Source organism: Melanotaenia boesemani, chromosome 12 (assembly GCF_017639745.1).
Source record: "Melanotaenia boesemani isolate fMelBoe1 chromosome 12, fMelBoe1.pri, whole genome shotgun sequence".
NCBI classification, from domain to species: domain Eukaryota; kingdom Metazoa; phylum Chordata; class Actinopteri; order Atheriniformes; family Melanotaeniidae; genus Melanotaenia; species Melanotaenia boesemani.
Genome location: NC_055693.1, coordinates 16,464,493 through 16,487,409, shown reverse-complemented (window position 1 = coordinate 16,487,409; position 22,917 = coordinate 16,464,493). Strand labels below are relative to the sequence as shown.

At 36.9% G+C, this 22,917-nt stretch overlaps 1 protein-coding gene across 3 annotated transcripts in view; it reads right to left on the bottom strand.

Moving 5' to 3' along the window:
- Nucleotides 1–2,189, bottom strand: part of gpc6b (glypican 6b) — an 89,969-nt gene extending 87,780 nt beyond the window's left edge. For 2 of the 3 annotated variants that reach the window (XM_042001572.1, XM_042001573.1), the window contains exon 1: nucleotides 1,733–2,189. In XM_042001572.1, coding sequence (XP_041857506.1) covers nucleotides 1,733–1,883 — 151 coding nt within the window. In that variant the 5' untranslated portion in view covers nucleotides 1,884–2,189. The remainder of the gene's footprint in view (nucleotides 1–1,732) is intronic. The other variant, XM_042001574.1, reaches the window with a different exon arrangement.
- Between the last annotated feature and the right edge of the window lie 20,728 nt (nucleotides 2,190–22,917).

Sequence of the window (22,917 nt, the reverse complement as noted above, 5' to 3'; positions counted from 1 at the left end):
TGACAACAACCAAGGTTTTCATGAATAATATAAAACTACTTCCTTCTTGAGATAAAGGAGAAACACGCGTAATAATGTGCAGGTTTTATGCTGTGTGTGTGAGACAAAATGTGCATTTATCTCAACACAATTAGCTCAATACAGTTAGCATCAAAAAGGCAATCAGATTAATATCCAAATATTGACCATTAAACCACAGGAGCTGCACCAACGTGAAGAGTAAGTGGGAAATACAGGGAAAAAAAAAACTACAAAAAGAGTTCTTTTGAGTGTAACAGAGTGAAAACAAATATTTGTTTTGCATTTGGCTTCTGATCCATGAGTATGTTTGATAGTTAAATGTTACATTCATAGAATAACTTATTCATGCACAGGGCATTTCCACTTTCAACTCTTCTTTGGCTTACCTTGTCTATTGTTTAATTGACTAAGAGGCAATGAGGTAGAAGCCTGCAGGGCATGTCCATCACCGGTTGAATTTGCTGAGTTGTTGTTAATGTGTTGTCTGTCCCAAAGACATGAGAGGTTATGACTCATTCAAAGCTCAGATCAAAAGGCACTTATTCACGGTGGCATCATTCAGAGATGTGAGAGACTGAGTTTTTTCACTCATTTGGGAGATTGGTTGTGATGTCAGTGACATGGATCTGAAGGATTTAATCAGTTAGTTATTCAACCCATCTCTGAACAGGTGTGCCTGTTATCAAATATGCAGCTTTTACACATGCCAGATTTCCTAATTTATATTAAAAAAAAGTCACTGGACAACTCAGCAGGGGTGATATGAATAAAAATGACTCCATAACTTCTGATGCATGAATATATAGATTTAGTCATACTGTTGAAATAAATATTTTATCTAAGCCTATCTACTCTATATATTTTAAAAATGTTTTCAAAATAAAAAAATGTTTTTAAAATAAAAAAGTTTCAAGCAAACATATCTCATTTAAGACTAAAATGGACATCACAGGGTATAAATGGTTGTCCCTCATTATAATAACCTACAAGGTGAGATACTTGCTCAGCAGAGGCTGAAGCCATGGTAAATGAGAGACTCGCCTGCTGCACTTTATCTTCTCACCCGATTTTCGCAGGACAGGGTTTGACTGCAGAGTTGACCACCTATTGTCCCTGCTTTGTTAACACACTCGGACACCTGGAAACGCAGAGTGTGATCCTAGGTTGCTACGATGTGTGCAGAGGAGATTCTTGTCGCATTTGATATACTGATAAGATCTAAGAGCGGGTGTTATTGTTACCATAGTAGGAATATAAAATCTGAAAGCGTGCGCACTTAAAACTGATATTGTTCAGATGTTAGATGTTTGGGCTCCTGATAACATGCAGGGTTGACACCTCAATGGTGCAAGCTGAGGGATGCAGTTATTGATCCCAGCTCGGTTCAGCTCAGTTAGGACTGTTTTGGCAGTGAGTGTGTGTGTGTGGTGTAAACGTCTGAGTACCCGCAGCTGCAACTTCATGAGTGACAGGTGGTTGAAGCGATGGACTGTATGACTGATTAGTTTGGTGACATTCACCTGCAGTATAACGCACGCTGCGTTGCACTAAAATGAATGACTTTGGATTAGAAATTAGTTATAAAAGAAATACGCGATTTTTTTCCACTTTTCTACACAGAGCTTAAAATAAAACTGACAGAATTCCATGCATATCTCTAATCGGCTGTGTATCATATGGGCTTGTGACGGGTCGCACATTCCCGCCTTACCTGGGATATCCTGGTGAGGAACATGTGCGAAGCTGAAGCCTTTCCTGATGCAAGACTCCCTCACCTCGCTGCAGTTCCGTGCTTTAAAATCTCCCCCTGCAGCGACTGACAGCACAGAAAAAGTGCAAATGATGGTCTCTAGTCTGAGCATTGTTCACTTCTGTAAAGATCCGTGTTGTTACAGGTTCTCTGCAGTACCCTGCTTGCTGGCAAAACTCCCCGCAGTAGATCCGCAGGTACTTGGTGACAGGTCGCGTAATGGTTACAACTCAACTATTAATGTCTACCAACACATATCCCACGGCAAACAGGTTTTATATCGCAACCATGAATGGACGGAAGTCTCGCGGTGGTGCAGAGAAGCGGACTGTGAGTGTGGAGATGCCACATGAATCCAGACTGTGCGATTCCTGGTGTGTTGACTGAACTTCTCTCAGCAGACGAACCCCCCTAGAAGCTGTGCTGAAGTGGAAATGCTCTGTGGAGGGGAGCGCTCAGTGCTCTGATCTGATCCACCGGCAGGGAAGAGACAGAAACAAAATGTGGAGTGGAATCCAGGCTCACGCAGTTCCGCAGGGGCTGTAGAGATAAAGTGAAAATAACAACAAAACTGCGCATGGGAAAAGAAGATCTGCTTATAAATCAGTCTTTATTTGGATATCTAGTGATTTTTTTATGCTTGCAGTCCACCCCAACTAAACATGGATTGTGGAAATATCTGTAAATATTAGGCTAATGATGAAAGATGAAACAGATTGTTTAGAATTATTTTAATGGCGATCTATGCACTAAGAAATGTGATGGTGCTTTGATTTTAACATATCCTTCCTGTGCGTTGTCTGTACCATGGTCCTGTAGCAGAGAGGGTGATCTGAGTATGTATATATATATATGTATATATAGTTAGTTAGGACTGTTTATCTTGTTTGACTACATTACTCTGACACAAAAGCAAAGCAGAATCCTATGAAACTGGATAACCGTGAAAAGGATATGATGAAGACCAGAAGGCAAGCTTTCATTGCTTTATTGATTTCAGAGCAGCTTGATCCCTGGGTAGCTCAACAGTGGATTATCATGGCTGCCATGAATGTGCAAAGGATTCCTATTGGTATGGGTGCGACATTTTGAAAGTACTTTCAAGTGACATTGGCTTGTCTCAGAGGGGAACATTGCACTGGGAGATTTTGGATCAAATTGTCAAAACCACAGGTGCAGGTTTAGGGGTAATAGAAAGACAGGTTTTCCTTTTTGTGATAAAGTCCCTATATCCCAGTTTAACTTTTCCCACTGTGTTGTCTCCATAAAAGAAAATGATTGTTTTTTTATATCCTGTTTTGTGAGAGACCAGTAGGAGGTTTGGGTTTCACTGACAGGCAGGTCATCATCACATCTCAAATAGGCGCTGTGGTAGTGTGACTGCTTCAGTATCCCTTATATGTTTCAGCAAATTCCAGCATATTTGGTATATAGACTCCAGCATAGGTGGCTTTCTTTTTGCAATGTCTTTGACTAGTATAGTTGTTCTGTTTGCAGCCACTACTATTGAGATAATGAGGGGTGAAAACCTAGGCCTCCATTAAGGCATTCACATAAGAAATGAAACAGCTGGTTGTCTTTCATTCATCCTGAAGCCCCCATTCGTGAATTCTCCACTCTGCTTTTTTAGTTCAGCTTCTTGACCCCTACATGTCACGCTTAATTAATGTGTCCGACTTTGAAACCCAGAGGATGGTTTCATCCAAATGGATTTTTTTTAATACAATGAAAAATTAATTTCATGGGAAATTTTCTGCAAAGATAGCTGTCAAGTGTCATTATTATACAGTACAATAGTAAAACGTTTCATACCAGCTAATGTTGCCTATTTCTTTGTGTTTTGAATATCTTGAAGTCTAGTTCCAGCTGATTGCAGTCAGTACACAGCAAAAGGAATGTGTAAAAAACAATGCACGTAAAAGACAGACTAACCATGCACTAAAATTAAAGGGCTGCTGTGTTTACAAAATGTACTATATGCCAAAACAGGGAAAAATGAAGCCACAGATGTAAGTAAATATAACTGTGTCTCTACTGTTAGAGCAACAGTCCAGACAGCAACAGGTTAATTAGAAAATGTCAGTGAAACAAACATTGCTTGCGGTAACAAGATAATTTGATAAAGGCATTCCAACAAATAGCTCAAATAACACATATAATGTCATAAACTGCTGGATCAAACTGTGGCTTAAACATTGGCTTACATTTCATGCACATAAGCAACTATTGTATCTATGAGTTCCTCTGCAAGTTATAGGTGCCTGAGAGGAACCTTGGAGAGCACCATGTCTTAAATCAACTACACTGTGTTACCTGTAATATCAAAAGACAGTTGCATAGCATTACCCTACCACATATTGGGAGTGTGAGAAACCACAGATACTCCAAGTCTTTTGTTCATCACCCAGGTCTATAAATATAAGTAGATATTCTATCAAGAAAAACCGAATGAAGCTGTTTCTACCTGGTACAGCATACACAAATTACAAGATCCCTCTGTTGAATGATTAGTTTGAATCAGCTGAAGTTTAGTCTTTAAGCATATTGAGCATCTTATACTGGTGTATTGTATCCTCTTTAAGTAATTTTGCTAACTTTGCAATGAGATTTTAGTGTGCTATTGTGTTTTGTATTGATAGCTTTCTCAGCTCCATCTGGTTTCAAGACTAATGTTGAACTTTCCCTCCACACATTAAATATAATTTATTCAACTGCAGATGTAGTTAAGTTAGGAGCCTGAATGGCTGGAATTCATATAGTGATTGCACAGTCGGTAGTTTCTTATGTAGATAATAAGTGTCTTTTATGTGGAATTCATGTTATCTCCATCCTGATTAACATGTTTGTCTGGAGTTTAAAATCTTGCATATACATGCCGTTTAAACTGTAGCACCTTCCTGCAGATTTGTTCGTAGTGGCAGATCTTGTTTTTTGTGCATCAGAATGTGCTGTTAAACAATCTGAAAAAAATAAAAAAAATGTTGTATCTTATTTCCTGATTTGTTCTCACAATTGCTGCTCCTCTCTTCATTCATTCTCCAGCTGGAGCTATGCTTTCTGCAGCACAGGAATGAATTACAGTATAACAGACAGAAAATATTTCCTGCATCCCACTGTTTGGTCTGAAAAATTTACCACTGCCATGCTTCTTTCTTGTCAGTCTGTGTGCTCAGTCTCCTCTATTTGCAATGTAACATTTAGTTATTTCTTTTTTGTTTTTCACTGCAAGAATGAATGAGTTTTTGTTTTGAGGGTGAGAAAAGAGTGTCAATTGCACTTAATGCTTGAGAGTTGGCAGCCTTGGCCAACATCAATATTCAAGTAGTGAAAGGCTGAAAATAAAGCAAGGCAATCTTTGGCTGCACAGGAGACAAAAAGAGAGAGCAGCAATGACCAGACAAGCTTGAAAGTGTAAGAAGAGAGCAGCCATAGTTATAATAATGAAGCAGTGAGTCATAGTTTTACAGCTTTAATATTCTAAAGCACAAACAAATCCCTGCAAAACCCTGCAAGAAAGTGGCCCTTGGCTAGATTTTGTGTGAATGAAGCAGAAAGGAGAAACAATGCAAGACCTCTGATTCTGCTTTTCACACATCAGTGGAAGCATTTTAATCATCCTAGTGGGACTTCAAGTGGACTCACAGGCAACGAAACAGTTCCTGTGAAAAAAAGGAGCCATGTGCTTTGGAAGAAAGTTTATGTATAATGCACTTTGAATGCAGGCTCACAGAGATAGCGTTATTCCAAAACAGTTTGGAAGAACACCAGTTAATGACAGGAATCAGACACTGGTTACAACAAAGACAGCTGGTCTTTGTTTTAACTAGCCATGTCTATTAGTTGTCTGTAGTTTATCAATTCTGATTGAATGGGACTAAAAGTGCAAAGGTTGCAGGTAAGATAAGTGTGTAATATAAAGGCAATGACTATATATTAAGTCTAGACGTAAACAAAGGAATTTTCCTCAAAGGCACAGCCATCCATTTTCTATTCCCACTTATTCAGGGTTGCATATATAGCCTCTACCTGTGGCTTTATTCAAGAGGCAGGGTACACACCCTGGACAGGCACAATGAAACAAATATTGATGTGGAGATTATAGATAAGTACTGTAAAACTAGATGAAATCATTTATAACCTGTCTAACAGAAACAGGAAAAGTATTATTTGGTCATAAGTCAAATTGTTCGACCTGATCCTGAATTGGATGTTTTCCCCTTTCATCGGCTTCGTGTTTTCACTCATACAGATAAGAAAATCTTAGGAAAATAATCATAGTAACACAATTACAGGTTTGGAGTTCATAGAGCTGATGCCATGCCCTGATGAAGGTTGAGGGATAATGAGAATAGCAGATCTTTGACAATTGGTCAATGAACATCACCAACAAGAAGGATGTAAGGCAAGATTTGGACTTTGATGTGAAGTTGTGGCAAATGCAGCAATATTCTGAGGAATATTAACACAAATATCTGTCAGTGTGTGGGTCTGAAGATCTGTAGCAACTTGCATATACATGCATTTAATAAAACCGTCCTCAAGTTCTCAATCCATGACAAAAGGCAGCTATATCCCTGTGATCGATTAAATATTAATGCATAACATTCATAACAATGAATTCTTCTTTCCACTGTTCAGACTAAGATGTATCTTCTTTCTTGCATCTGTGGTTTAGGTGTTTTAAAACAGACTATTAGTGTGTATTCTAGCTGTTTTTGTTTTATTTTGCAGTGCAAAAGTGCACTTCACAGATCTTCACAAAACAGACTAAAGAAACATGATTCAACTTTACAGTTTTCCTAACTTTCAGAACTTTGCTTCATATGGAAATGTCTTTTTTTTAAAACAACAAAAAAAAAATGATAAAAATCACAAGTCAAGAAAAAGGTGACAAAGTTCTTTGGAGCTAAATAAGAGGAAGAAAGAGAAGACAATGATGAGGAAGAAGCAGAGGAAGCAGAAGAATAAAAGCAAGAAGAGGATGAAAAATAGAATCAGTACTGTATATTCTTGTGAGGTCAATCTCATCAACACATGCATGAGCATTTCAGACCTTTTTAACTGATTCCTTTACTACACAATTCAGTTCCAACAGCTGATGGCTTAGTTTCCCATGCACTAGACAAGGTCTGATAAAATAAGTGCGAAGTCTTACACAGGTAGTGGAACATGTTTAGATTTGAAAATTTTAATATGGTGTTGTCATGAGTCAGAGTAAAGATCAATCACATAATCCCAACTGCATTTATTGGGATCATGGTTAATGCAGATGTTGTCAACTATCCAGTGGGATTATGAGACTGATTGATGGATGCGGTGGAATTAGTATTATTCAGATAAATACAAAAGCAATCAAAGCAGGGATGTTTAGACAGTGATCAGTCAGTTTAGTATTTTGTTTCCCATTTATTCCATGCAATTTTACATAATTTGACAAAACTTTGATAACTGATTTGTGATGTTGATACTGATAGCAGCTATCGCTATTAATTTAAAAATAGCTAAATGAATTAATTAATAATAATAAAAAGAAGATAGCTTTGGAGACTTAAAGTGAGGACAGCACACTTCTTCCATCAGTTTGTTGACTGGCCAGGCTCAACAAGATAATGGACCTCCTGTGTGCCAACCCAAAGGCCAACTCCCAAGCCAGCAAGAAGACTTCAGAACTGTGCCTCTAACGTCATGAAGACCCTGGAGAGACTCTTGCTTCAACACCTCAGGCCCCAGGTCCAGCATGCCAAGGATCCCCTCCAAGGCAAGGCAAGACAAGGCAGTTTATTTGTATAGCACATTTCATGTATAGGACAATTCAAAGTGTTTTACATAAAACAAAGACATTACAGATATTTAGAAATAGTAAAAGGCATCAACACATAATCACAATAAAATAATAAATAATATTAAAATGATTAAAAGCAAGATAAGTTAAAAAAGTTAACATGCAGAATTCATGCGTAGGCCCATGAGAAAAGAAATGTTTTTAACCAGGATTTAAAAATGTCTACATTTGGTGAAAGTTTAATCTCCACTGGCAGTTTGTTCCACTTGTTTGCAGCATAACAGCTAAACGCTGCTTCTCCATGTTTAGTCTGGACTCTGGTCTGGACTAGTTGACCAGAGTCTTTGGATCTAAGAGCTCTGCTAGGTTCATATTCTCTGAACACATCACAGATGTATTCTGGGCCTAAACCATTCTGGGATTTGTAAACGATCAGAAGGGTTTTAAAATCTATTCTGTGACAGACTGGAAGCCAGTGTAAAGATTTCAAAACTGATGTGATGTGTTCAGATCTCTTAGTCCTGGTTAAAACTCTAGCAGCAGCGTTTTGGATGAGCTGCAGATGTTTAATGCTCTTTTCAGGAAGTCCTGTTAAAAGACCATTACAGTAATCCAGCCTACTGGAGATGAATGCATGGATGAGTTTCTCTTGGTCTTTCTGAGAGACTAAACTTTTAATTCTGTTGATGTTTCTGAGCTGGTAAAAAGCTTCTTAGTGACAGCTTTGATGTGGCTGCTGAAAGTCAGATCTGAGTCTATCAACACTCCAAGGTTACAAACAAACACCAGTTTGCCTACAAGGAAAAGGTGGAGGTGGAGGAAACCATACTGTACCTTCTGCACAAGACTCACTCTCACCTGGACAGGGATCATGTGAGGATCATGTTCTTTAACTTCAGCAGTGCTTTCAACACCATCCAGCCCATCATACTGAGAGATAAGTGGAGCCACTGAGAGGCCAGTTTTGAGACTGGGTGGCTGCACATCTAACACCATGTTCTGCAGCACAGGGGCAGCACATGGGACAGTGCTCTCCCCTGTCCTGTTCACACTCTACACATCTGACTTCCAGTATGAACTGGAGCTCTGCCACATGCAGAAGTACTCTGATGGCACAGCAATCGTTGGATGCATATTACAGATGGACAGGACAGGGAGTACAGCGACTTGGTGGAGAACTTAGTGGATAGTACAGGTCTAACCATCTGCAGCTGAACAAACAGCATCTACTACACTGGACTCTGATCAGTCAGAGGAGCATGTTCAGCAACTCTTTTGTTCCCCTGGCCATAAGATTGTACAACTCTTCAAAGGGTGACCAGGGATGATCATGATAATATTCATTTCTACATTAATCTCAGGACTCTTTGCACACGAGCACATTGTACATTCTTATAAATTTTACAGCCTTTGATACTAGCTTGCCTTTCCCCCTTTTTCATCTATCTATCTGTCTATCTATCTATCTATCTATCTATCTATCTATCTATCTATCTATCTATCTATCTATCTATCTATCTATCTATCTATCTATCTATCTGTCTGTCTGTCTGTCTGTCTGTCTGTCTGTCTGTCTGTCTGTCTGTCTATCTATCTATCTATCTATCTATCTATCTATCTATCTATCTATCTATCTATCTATCTATCTATCTATCTATCTATCAAGTCAAAAGTCAGTTTATAAAAATAATTGCTAAGCTAAAGATAGCAACAAATTTTAATTAATCTTCTCTCTTATTAGGTCCTAAGTTTTTTTTTCTTTTTTTTTTGTATCCTGAGTACAAGGCAGCAGGCAACTGTAGAAAGGTTAAAAAAAAAACTTAAAAATCCTCCAGCAGAACAAAGCTCAGGAAGGGTGCCAATCTGCCTCAATTGGTCTGGTGTGGAGAGAACAGGAAAGAGGGGTCAACAGCACCATAGCTCTAAGTCAGGGATACCAGCTGAGAAAGAAAAATAGAGGCCCAAATTATAATACTATCATACATTTACGCATGGCAAAAACAGAGTAAAGAGAGAAAAATGGAGGGAAGTCTGTCATGGGATGTCCCCCACAAACAAATATATATATATATATATATATATATATATATATATATATATATATATATAGATATATCTATATATATATATATATATATAAGGCTTAGGTAGAAAGGTATCTGCTTCCCACAGCCAAATTGAGAGCTGGTTCTGTAAGAGCTGGGCCTGACAATTGAAGGTTCTTCCTCCCATTTTACTTTTGGAAACTCTAGGAACAACTTGTAAACCTGCAGAGGAAATGGCTCTGGTGGGAAGATATGCAACAATGAGATCTTTAAGATACCGTGGAGATTGGTCATGAGGAGCTTTATACGCATGTTGAAGAATTTTAAATTCTATCCTGGATTTAACAGGAGTCATTGAATGGCAGTTAAAATTAGATTAATATTATCTCCTCTGCTAATTCTCATTAAAACCCTACAGCATTCAAGTGTTATTTACCCAGGCTGTTTGGCCTTATGATTGTCAAGATGGTTCAAACTAAATTTGAGAATGGTTTTCAGGTGGATGATTTAAAATTTAAAATTTAAAATGAGCTTTGGGTGTGTAGAAAAGGATAAATGTCTGTTTTTTTTCCATAGCTGGACTATTTTGAGACAATATCTCGTCTAAGATTGTGACTGCAACTGTGACCATCAATATATTTATGCGCAAACTAATATAGCAATAGAAAATAACAATGAACTTCCAATCCCTCCCTTTAGGGTATAGCCAAAAGCAAGCAAACAACTACAATAACAAAATAATAATAATAAATCTTCCTTGAAAATCAAATTTGATTTATTCATTTCCACTCCAAAGCAACATCCCACAAACTAACTTACTTCAAACCCAAAGCCTCTTGAGAATCAGTTTTGTCTTCTTTCAGTAATTTATTCACTGAACTTTTCAACTTGCCAAACCACTCCATACCTCTAAAGGAGGTCCCCAATCATTTATAAACCCAAAAGATAAGTAACTATTTTTTGTAGTTCTTGCTTTTCCCCCTTTCTTTTTCATCAACCAGTCTCCCAAAAGTTCTATATTTTAGTGGATTCTTTTAAACATTGTGTATCACTCTGTTTTCAGCAACTGTGTCCCCATTCAGATTTCTCTGAGACATGAATACAGGCGTTTGCATGAGTTGTCAGGCGCTGTGGGGCGTCAGAACATCTCCTGCTGCATGGAACAGATGCTCAGAGGACAGGAATTTTTAATCCACTCCCAGTGAAACAAGCTGCCATGTTTCAGCAGTGTAGGGAGGGAGGAAACCTACGGAGACAAGAATAAACAAACAGCTTCTCCAATCCTAAATTAGCAATTAAGGTAATTAGACAGCTCCTCTGTAGTCACCAAACCCTGGAGTGCAACAAAACCAATTCTGCATTGGAAGTGGGAACCCCTCCAGGTGAGGTTAACTTAGTCTTATCAATTCACTTAAAGTGCTCTTGTTTAATTGCTTTTGCATGGACCTCCACCTGACACCACTTCATTCTGAAGGTTCTGAAGGATCAGACTCATGGGGGACACAAATATTTCATTTAGGGTGGAATATGTTACAACTCCTTATCTTATTTATATCAATGCTCTGAGATTAATCATCCCCACCTTGATTATTCTATAACATCAGATCAAGCGAACAATCTTTCTGTCAGAGGATAATATATTTACAGCTGTATGTCTCAAAAGAAAATTTTGAAGCAGATATAATTCGAGATACCTAAAATACTATTGGTGCAGCAAAAATACAAGGGGAACTTCCCCAAGAAACTTCAGCAGTAGTTAAAGGGAGTTGGAGGGGAGAGCTGATACAACTTTCAGCTTAAGCACTGAAAGAAGATGAAATGTTAATAAAAGTGAAAGCACCTTTATAAAGCATTTATGTTGTCATTTGAGGAGTAGATGAAAGTAGAGAAAATTTAAAATGTCATGTAAGTGATGAAAGTAGAATAAAAATCAGTGGCAGGTAATATGAGAAAACAGCAGAAATATCATAACAATATCTTAGGTGTAATTTAAAGCTGAATTAATAAAACAGGTGAATGTTCTTATGTGCCACAGAAAATTAAATACTAAACAAATTGCTCCTGTGAATTGCTGCTGAGTTATTAAACATCCAGAGAATCCAGTTTCAATATTTCTGCAGGAATATAGTAATATAATTCAATAAAAACTGTACAATTATTGACACTTTAATTGGGCTGCAAAACTAATTTCCTTCACTTGAAATGAATTAAAATGTTTCTAATGAAATCATCTTTAAATAACTTATTAACTTAGAGTGTCCATATATGTCACTGTGTAGACTGAAGCAAGAGTAGCTAATAAAATTATATTGTTGTTTATCAACATCTTGTTTACAATCTAATTTCCAAAAGGATATGATTGAGAAACTGAAATATTTTACACTTGCTTTTTAAAGCAGATAAATGAAAAACTCAATTAAATGTTGCAAATCTGGAGTAAAACACCATTGCTAATTTTAACCTGTTCTTCCAAGATAGAATGTGAGCGTGAAAATCCTCATCATCAAAAATTAGGTACAAAAATAACAACTATAACATATTTAAAATAGGGTTTAGAGACACATGGCTCTTTTGTCTAGTCAAAATTGTATGAACTGGCATTTTTTTCTTTTAAAATTTGTATAAAACATATCAGCCCAACACACAGTAACTGCTTTGTAAAAGGATGGTCTTGTGAACAGTAGGTTTTAGTTTAACACTGAATACACATGCTACAAATGAAAAGCTAAGTCATATGATGCCATCATGGGAGAGAAATGTCACGAGTTACACTGTCCTCATTCCTGCTACACAGCAGTACTGAATAAAATAAGTATCACAGACAGCTCTGCCTCATAAACAAAAGACATACTTTAATTAAAGTCTACGCTTTCTCCATCTTTCTTAAATTTGTGGTTGAAAGTACAATAATTTACTCCCACACCTCTTTAAGTTAATTTTATATACAGATCTGATGCAAGACTGATACACTGTAAGGACACTGATTAATTCCTTTTAAGTCAATCTTTCAGATATGGTTTTCTTTTATGTATTAAATGCTGTTTGGACCTACAAAACTTTATAAATACAGATCAAAATCAGAGAACCTTCTACTGATGTGGTTCACCAATGGAGGGTCTTTATGGCCATAAGGTCTCACACATCTCCCCAAGCCTGGGGCAAGGAAAGACTGAATATTGTTTCATTACTCATCCTTCGTCTCTTCAGCAAATGTTTGTTGCATTAGAAACAAACATGTCTTAGGGCCTTGTGTTAGACTGACTACTAGAAATTAATCAACACTCTCTTACAGCACCTTTATAACCTCAGTCTGCACCTTCAGAGTGCGAGTGGAAGACATCATGTCTGGTCTCTGTGGCCAAGAAAAGCCATCCAAGCGGTGCCGGTCGAAGGTAATGTGGAGCCCAAGGTGAACCTCAACTGTGGTGCCCCCAAAAACAAACTGTGTAAAAAGTGCACACGTTGTCATTTATATGTGAAATTCCAGCAACAGCACTGAGGAGTCAGTGTTTGGCCCTTCATCAGGTTTTTGCATTGAGCTAACTTACTTTAAAAGTGCATTTAAAATATTAAACATATTATCTCTCACTGTTCAGTTGTATCATATGAATTTCAAAGTAAAGTACAATGAGGATATTTACCTGGATTATAATGCTACTGACATCAGCACACACAACAAAATCAATAAATCTTTGTAGTCTGGTAATTACTTAAAATCGTCATGATAAAAAATATTGCATTATCATCCTCTGTAGGACTAATCACCTTGTCCAGAGCAGGCGATCTTAACCTCTTTTACAGTGGCGCCCAACTTTTGTGGTGGTGGGCCCATTCAGATATTGCCACCATTTAAAAAAAAAAAAAATTAAATACTTCTTCACAAGTTTTGCTTCAGGCTAGTGGCAAGTTGAGCCACCTTTTGTATATTTGAGTTTGTTTAACAACTAACTGACCGTCAGTGGGGAAACTGCATTACAACTGAGCTTCTACACTACAACTACATCAATTGGGCGCAGCATGACTGTAACCTGCAGTGTGAAGCCTTGTGTTAACATCTGCTGGTAGATTTGGCTTGCAAATGCGGCCACTCTTACCAACTCCATAGTAAGAAAAGTAGCTATTGGCTGTCCTAAAAGTCGCTAAATGATGTTGTCATCTAATTTGCGTAATCAACCTAGTAAATACAATTGTAATGGATGCTGCCTTGGAGAGGAATGTCGACGGAAAGGTAAAAGTTGGCAAAAAGACAACTGTAAAAATGTTTAGAACTGAAAAAAAAAAAAAAAAAAAATAATAATAATAATAATAATAATAAATTATCCAGTCAATATTTTCTTTGTTTTTTAGTTTGGTTTTATTAAACATAATTTAATAGTAGATTAAGAGTCTGCAACATCTCCCAGCACTTTTAAATTTTTAAATGTTTTTGTTGACACTCTTTATTAGTATCTAATGTAAGCCTGGATCATCCAGCAGCAGCTTTGCCGCGTTTTTATTTTTTCAGCCTGGTTTTGAAACAGAGGCAATTATCCCCCACTCTGAATGCAGCTGGGAGCAAACAAATAAATAAAATAAATAAATAAATAAACAGCAACAAAGTTGCAAATTTGGCAACAGTGCATGCAACTATCTGACAGGCAGACTGCAGCTCAGAAGGAAGAGCAGCCGTCCACCAACTAGAAAGTCGGTGGATCTAATCCAGGCTTCCCCTGACTCCATGCCGAAATGCCCTTATCCTTGAGCAACACACTGAACCCCATGTTGCTGGGCTTCAGTGTGTTGCCCATGTTGCTATTTATCTATATATAATAACTAGTAACACGTTATGTGTTTATTATTTTTATTAATGCTTGTCTTTTCAGTTCTTGCTGTTCTGTTGTTGCTGGTACAACAATTCAATTTCCTTCCTGGGATTAATAAAGTTTTCTGATTCTGACTAATGAAAACAAACTACACGTGATGTGTAACGTGATGAATCTAAAATATCAAATTGCAAAATTCAGAGATACTTTGGGTTTTTACACTCATTTTAATCCTGATTAAAATAAAGACGTAGATGTGCTTGCAGGCAGCAAAGTAACAAACACTCATCAATAAATCAGACATTTATGGAGCAAGTGGAATTACACTAACCTGTTTGTTTATCTTTTGCATCACTGCCTTAAATTTATCCTTTCCTGTATCTTCCATGTTTACATTTGGGTTATGAGTCATTTATTTCCCACCAGTGATTTGTTATTTCATGTTTGCATTCAGAACTTCACAGGATTTCTTCATTCTACTGATGTTCAGTAAGACAGATGTAATATGCTATGCAATACTTTAGGTTTTGCCCCTTTCCTCCTCCCAGGGCATCTAATGCAGTATAATGAATCAGTAGCAGACACTATTAGATGAAGCCTGTGTCAATGTCAGTGATATGGATCTACAAAAATTTCATAAATAATCTAAAACCTGGGGACCATGTGTGCAGGGTTGCTTGGCTCTAAATGTCAGAGAAATTTTAAAGACATGTGTTTGACCCGACTTAATATTTAATGTTAATTGCACAGAGCAAAATGAATAAATGTGCGCATTCATCTGGACAATAAACTGATGATAAAATTACCAGGCATCTTGTTTTTCTCATTCGCACAAATTAATTTGGTGACATTTGCCTCATGTTGTACAATTAGGGCTTCATATATCTTCCAAGTAGAAAAAAAGGGGTGAGACTTTTAAGAGAAACTATCTTTTATTTTGCAGATGTTTCATAAAACAGTTATTTAAAACTCTCATCTTTCAGGCATTATTTAGCTTTACTAAATACAGAAACTACAAAACTGTGAAACCATTTGGTTGACATGGTGTTTGAAAGATGATTTTAAAATGTTGTTTGGTATGAACATTGATTTATGTTGCTTAAGTTGGCTAATTAGATTTTTTCTGATCATAAATGCTAACGATTTACCAGGAATAAAGGGTTGTTGCATCTCTTATTGGCATATTGAGATACCATTGCTGGGCTGTAAATCTTGCAACAAGTGTGCTCCAAGACTTTGATGCAGACTGGTAATGATATCTTTTTTGTATTTTTTTGCCAAGCACCTGGCATCAACAGAAAATCCAGTTAAACCTAAGAAATGTGGCTGGGTTCTGTTTTTTTCATTCAGCAAAGCATACTGACATTCATCATGACCATGCCATCATGAACAGGAGCTGAACGGATCAATACAAGCTAATTACAAACGCAGTATCGCTCAGATCAAAGGATTACTCTGGTCTTTGGAATCTAACTAATAGACAATACACTAATATAGAACCCTTTTGTTCTAGTGACACCATCATCCAATGCTTTGACACTCCTCTACCAGCACTATCAGAATACCAATGGATTTCATTGATAAAGTGCTTATGCAATCAATGTCCATCAAAGGATAGTGGTCAACCGCTCTCCAAAGGCAGACACACAAAGCCTGCAGATGAGTTTGAGAAAAGATAGGCTTGAAAAAAATTCCTGGACGCCAATATCTCTACTGTCTGCAGGAGACTGACTGTAGCACAGAGGGTTGTAAACAACCCAGCTGGAAAAAAACAAACTAAATCCTGACACTCTTTGGCTTCTCTCAGGTTTAATCCTTTGCTAATTCTGTATCTGCCAGAAACCATAATGATTTGGACTACTCTGGGCACCTGGAAGATGTTCTGAAAGTATATTGAGAGTCAAATTACCATTGGGAATCGGTAAGCCTTCACAACACACCTGATGGCTTATAAGCACAGATAAGACCACATGGATGGAAGCATAGGAGAAGGACCAAGCTAAAAACTGCACTGTTACTTAAGTGCCAAATGCAGGGACGGAAAAGTGGAAAACAGCATATGTGGATGTGTTATTATGAGTATTCATATTTATCTGACTGGTCTTTAAGTGTGTTTCAAGAAACCAATTTTCTTGTTAAGAATCATATAAAAATATTTAATTGTCATTTAGTCAATTCCAAATCAAAATTACTCAGTAGAAGACTCAGAATTTATTTTGCTCCAGATCAACTTGGCTTCAATGGAAACATAAGACTTGGGTGTACAGTCTAAATTTCACTATGCTGTGGTTGGTTATATAAGCTCATGTTGTTTACATATACAAGTATGAACAAATGACAAATAATACAGATACTTGTCTTCTGTTCCCTAATAGATACCCAGAAGCAGAAAACTACATTATAATTTTTTTAATGTGTCACATGGTAATAAATGCTAGAGTACAAGACTCTAAGAACAGGGCCAGAACCTTAAGGAGGAGAGGGAATTGCCCGGTCAAAGCTCCGTCCAGTATGGTCTAAAACAGCACTGACAGTTCAGAAACTATTTAGAATGAAGGAATTTTTAAACACACAAAGTAGTTTTCAAAACTGCATGTTACTAATGGATCTGTTGTCTGACCCAGAGTGCAGTTGTAACAGATTCTGAATAAGGCTCTCCCATTTTCCTGGTACTGCGTACCCCCAGTGAATCTTTTAGTGATACGCAGTACCGGACCGTACCGGCTTACTTTCACCCCTAATCCTCTCCCACAAAGAGGCGTGGAGTGGCACCACTCATGAACATTTAAAGGTTCAGACACAGCAACAGCCTGTACTCACTAGGGCCACATTTGGAATGGCTGAAATTAAGGACCAATACTGAATTTGGAGTAATACACTTTGAAAACAATGTTGTTGGAACTCTGACACTTATATGAACTTGTTGAAAAACTGTGTAATATGGGACCTTTAAGTCCTGCATTGTAAACAATCTAAACTGTTCTGATTTACTCCACGCTTGTGTCTCTTGCGATGTGATTGGCTGTCAGTCACTCTGTTCAAAAATCTAGTGCTTCTGGCTAGTGTCAGTGAGAGTAAGTCAATGTAAGAGTCACATAGAAATTATTTTCCAACTGCTGTTGTGCCATGAATAATGGTGATAATAGCAGCTACTAAGCCAAAAATTTGTTTCCTTATCATGACTCAGTGTGTTATTTTGTCAGGCGACAGAACCAAAGCTGCAGATAGTTCAGATGTTAAGACGAAGAGGAATGTGAGCTTTAGTTCTTTCAGTTATTGGTCATCTTCTTCAGATTCTGCACATTCACAAAAAGAAAAACACCCACTTTCACTGCTCAGTAGGCGAAAGACACCACGGTGGAGACTGCCACGTTTTCAGTGTCAGCATGTCACACAAGATATGCTTCTTCAGCTGTGCGGGAAACTAACATTTGTTCAAATTCTTGAAAGAACAATAGCTAGACAGCAATGGATGGAGTTTGTTTTTGAGACGGCAGCCACAGAGTTGGACGAACGTTTGTATTTGTGACCGGCACTTCACCAAAGACTGCTGGATGAATAGGGGCCAGAACAACAAGGGATTTGCGACCAGGCTTTAGCTGAAAGTAGGGTCTGGTTCTACAATCAAGGACCGCGTTTCCAATCTTGAGCCAAGTAAAACCAAATAAGGTGTCTGTTTTGTTTTGATAGTGTGTGAGCAACGGTCAAACTAAAGGAATTAACCCACATTCTACCTAATAGCTAGCAGGGAGTAACACACATGTAAAGATGGCCAGAAAGTTAGAGATCAACACTGTAGATGGAAATGTTACAAATTTAACAACCAAGCTAAAACATCTAGCTGATTAGCCACATGAAACAATAGATAGATGTAAAGCGAGCAATTTTTAACAATGCTTGAAAGTGTTAGCATATAGAATCATTACCTCATCTATTTCTTGGCAGCAGCCATTTTCCACCTCTGTTGACATTGTGGTATGTTTGCTACATGTGCACCTACTAACAGGGGTATGTACAAATATATAAGGTGAGTCAAGGACGGCAATCAACGTTATATCAAAGCAGAGTATTTACCAAATAGATACGTCCTACTGCATTCTTTGCTGCGGGTTGCTGAGTTGTTCGCTCTTGTTTTTGGGGTCTGATTAAGGCTTGATCGATCGATATGAAATCAATAAAAGGGTATGTGAAAAATGTTAGATTGACTCCTGCCCTTGTGAACTCACATATTGAAATAAATTAACCTGAAATGAGCATAATAGAGCCACTTTATGTTATACAATAATAATAATAATAATAATAATAATAACAGTTACAATATGAAACACCACAAGAAATCATTCCTTCCTGTGATCAATGTATTCTTTTAAGGAGCATTTCAATGCACCGATTTCGCTCTGGGATTCTGATCAAATAGACTGTATTCGGTTAAACAAAAAGATCAGATCTTAATGTCTGTTCCTGAATAATTTTGCATTTTAAACTTCTGCTTGTTCAGATTTTCTATCCACTCAGTTGATGGATAGAAATAGTTCTGCATTTAGTTCTCGTAAATGCATTTCCTTTGACTCAAGAATTCTAAAATCTAATATCAGCAATCTAATTTTTTGTGTATTAATTTTAAAGTTTTCTCATTTGCACAATAAAATATCTTCTTTTTACATATCACTTATGATATCTATTATACATATTATCAATTGCATCAGATTATTTGAAGTAGACTATAATGTGCCATTCATTTCAATATTTTAATTCTAAATTTGGATTTTTGGGTAATTTATGCTTTCACCCAATAGTTCCATATGTTAGTTACACATATTTTAACAAATCTTCAATATAGGAATTAAATACTATTATTGTCAGTTTAAACCCAGATTAGTATGCTCAGAAGATTTTAGATTCTTTGTGCAGCTTTATTTTATTTTTATTTTCTTTTATTTTTTGAGACTATACCATGGCATCAGAATGAATGAAGAATTCAGTTCCTAAAATATATTTACATTGTCAAACTTTTCTCTCCAGGAATATGCTCTCTGTATTGTCTAGATGACAGCCTCGCCCTTTGCTTTGCAAGACATGTCAGAAAAAGAAAATGTCTGCTTCTCTGTGCCTCGACAAAGGCCAGCAAAAATTTATGGTATATTTCACAGATGCATCTGCAGGAGAATTTTGCTCTACCTCAGCCATCACCCCAAACTGTGGTATATCTCTCAAGATAAACACAATTTACACAAAATATTTAAATGCTCAAGATGTGTGCTTTTTGATTCACTGTTATTTACATGTTGAATGCTGATCATCTCCTATTTCTCAAATTTTTTTTAAACATCACGTTTCTGTGATGACGTTGGTGCATGTTACAATTTTTTGCTTTACTTGTGTGTTCAGGTTGGCTAGCTGAATAGCACTGATGTGTGCCTGCACCAGATTAATAACTGGTGTTTTATTGATTAGTTTAATAAGTTTTAGGTGAAAATGTGTTATCTAACATACCGGAAAAACAAATCAAAAAGCTCTGAACAAATCCAGTGGGGGCAGCGAATCTTCTTCTGATTAAAGTGAATTTCCATCAAGGAAGTGACACGCTATGAGAATTCTTCACTGCTAGTATGCAAGGGTCCAAGCACCTTGGGGACTCCGAGTCTAATTTTCTTCAAACCTAAAAGGCAGATAATAGTGCTGATCTGACAGCCAGCCAATTCCCAACTTCCCCTCATCAAGAATACATTCAATTTCAAACATCAGGCTGCTTGCAACAAAAATGAAAAAGTCTTTGAATGTGGTTTGGGGGACCTTAAGGAGTCTTTGATACACTTGACAACTTTGAAGCACTGTCTCAACATTCTGAGCATGGCCTAAACTTTTAATTAAATTATGGTTTGTTTGTAAGAAACAAACTTCTTTATGCTTGAAGAAAAGCATTTACTTATAACAATAATTATATTATCAGATTTCTTCATTTAGGTATTAAAGTTTCAGGCTGAGACTAAAGTAAAAGTCGTGCTGTTGTCATGTTCTACTGTGTTTCTAAGTGACTTTCTGTCTGTGTGTTCATAAAAAGCAACAATTTTACACAGAAAATTCCTTATTTTTTAAGCAAACATATTTTAATTAAAGAGCTCCCAGACCTCTCTTAGCCACAAAACTTTCTTACTTAATTGCATTAGAAAATACAGAAAATTAAATTTAACTAAAATGAATTAACAAATTTTTTTCTACACCAACTTTATCCAGTTCACATCTGCATGGTAGGCTGATGCCTATTTCCACCACCATCAGGCAACAGAGACAGCCTACACACATGACAAGTTGCCAGTTCAGCACAATCTCAGAGACGATGTATGTTTTGGACTGTAGGAGAAAGCTGGAGAACCTGGAGAAAACCCACACTGGTATGAAGGGAATATAACTAAATTCAATCAATTTAATGAAATTTAACTTAATACATCTTTAATAATCACATAATGAAATTAAATCATTAGAATGAAATGACATAAAAATATTCTTGTAAAAAGAATGTGCATATTCAAAAGAGTAATAGCAATATTAAGTGAATATGGAAGCAAGTGGATCATGCATTTTATCCTTAAGGAGTATGTGTAAAACATTATCACCTTTATTAGTCCAGAGCCAATGTAGGACTGATGAAATTACATTGCTTAAAGGGGTAGTATGCAAGAATTCATCATTTTTAGATTGAAGGAATTAACTAGTGGTGTAATTTAAACAAACCGACTCTCTGTGATGATCTCCAGTCCCGTGTTTACCAGCCGGTCCGTCCTCGTGTTCATGTATGTTCATGTGAATCGTCGCCTCCTCTCTCCTCTCTGAGCCCTCGGCCTTCCCTCCCTATAAAAGGCTACAGCAAGTAATCAATGGCAGCATATATTTTCTAAGCGAAATAGTGGAGCCCGGAACAAAATGTTCACCTGTAGAAGATCAGGATGCGACATTACCTCTAAAAAAAACAAACTATGGTTGTTAGCAAAGTTGTTGGATAAAGTAAAGGACAAAACCCGGATTAACGTTGGCCTTTTATTTCCAAAGTGGAGAACACATTCTACATGATCAACAACTAACAGCTAAAGAGGCTACAGTTTGACTCAGAGCTAGCTCTTCTCCTGGACAGTAAATAATAACATAAACGTTATAAGTTACTTCGACATGTTTCACAAATTGGTGATATTGTTTTGCTTTGTGTGTTTGCACTTTTCACATTTGTTCACAGATGAGCAGAGTTGGGGTTGGAGGAAAACGTAGAGGAAAGTGTGGCTCATGACACACTTTGTTTTGGTCTACAGGCAGCACACAACAGCAAACCATGCGGTGAAATGATTTAGCTTTTTGAGCCTTTAATCAGTATGTTGATTAAATTATGACACTACCTTTCAGCCTTCCCATGCAGGCAGCAGTGGGCCCTGCACACAACTTCTAAAAGAATATGACAGAGTCAGAGCTGTTCACTCAGCCTCAAAACACCACACATACACATCTGCTGGGACCAGATGCATTCAAAAGAGCCGAGTCCACAAAGCCCCCATGCCACAATCCATAGACTGCAAAGGATCTATTGCCAACATGCAGGTAACAGATATTCTGTTAAGGTAAACTTTGTTTTTTTTATTTCTTTTTGATAAAGCTTGTTATTCTAACAGATTAAAAAAAACAGCTATTATAATTTAAAAATGCCTCAAGTAAACTTCTTCACTCCTTTTTTTCATATTAAAACTCATGAATGGACATATTTTCTTCTGAAACTTTGCCTTGCCTGAGGCACTTCCAACCTAGAGACTTTTTTATAAAAATGAAGTTTGTTTAAATACAGTTTCTAACTTGGCACAAGTTTAAATCTATGTTTTATACATTACTATTTTATAAAAGACCATTGGCAAATGAATAATGATTTTTTATGTTACTGAGAAAGATGTGTTTCTTCACTTATAATCCAAATATAATATATTGTATGCTTTGGACAGCAGCTCTTTATCTGGAGAATCAGAATTCATCTTTTTTTAAAGATGAATTTTTAAAGTAAATTATTTTGTTTACAATAGCTCTATGTAATTGTACACTAAAATATTATTATTGCACGCAATTATTTGTGGCAAAAACTCATTTAGTGTAATTAAATCTATTTGTTTTGTCATGAAAACACATTATATATGCACACTTGTCATGTTTAGATATGCCTACAGTCCACCCACTAGTTCATCAATAAGCTCTGTAAGCCTCCTTTATGTAATCCCACACATTCTTTCTTTGAAGTTCTCTGGTCTGCATGCATAAAATAAATCAAATTTCTACGGAGATGTACCATTATGGGGTAAAGTCCATAGAAAGAGTGCAATATGCAGCATTTTGTCTTTTGTTGTTAAATGAGCACAGCATTGTAACCACTGATGTAGGCCATGATAAACTTTTTGAAGTTTTCACAGCGTCTGGTCAAATACACTGCGATGGCAATCTCTCTGGTAGGCAAACCACTTAACGTCTTTCAGAACTCAGTGTGGCAATGTT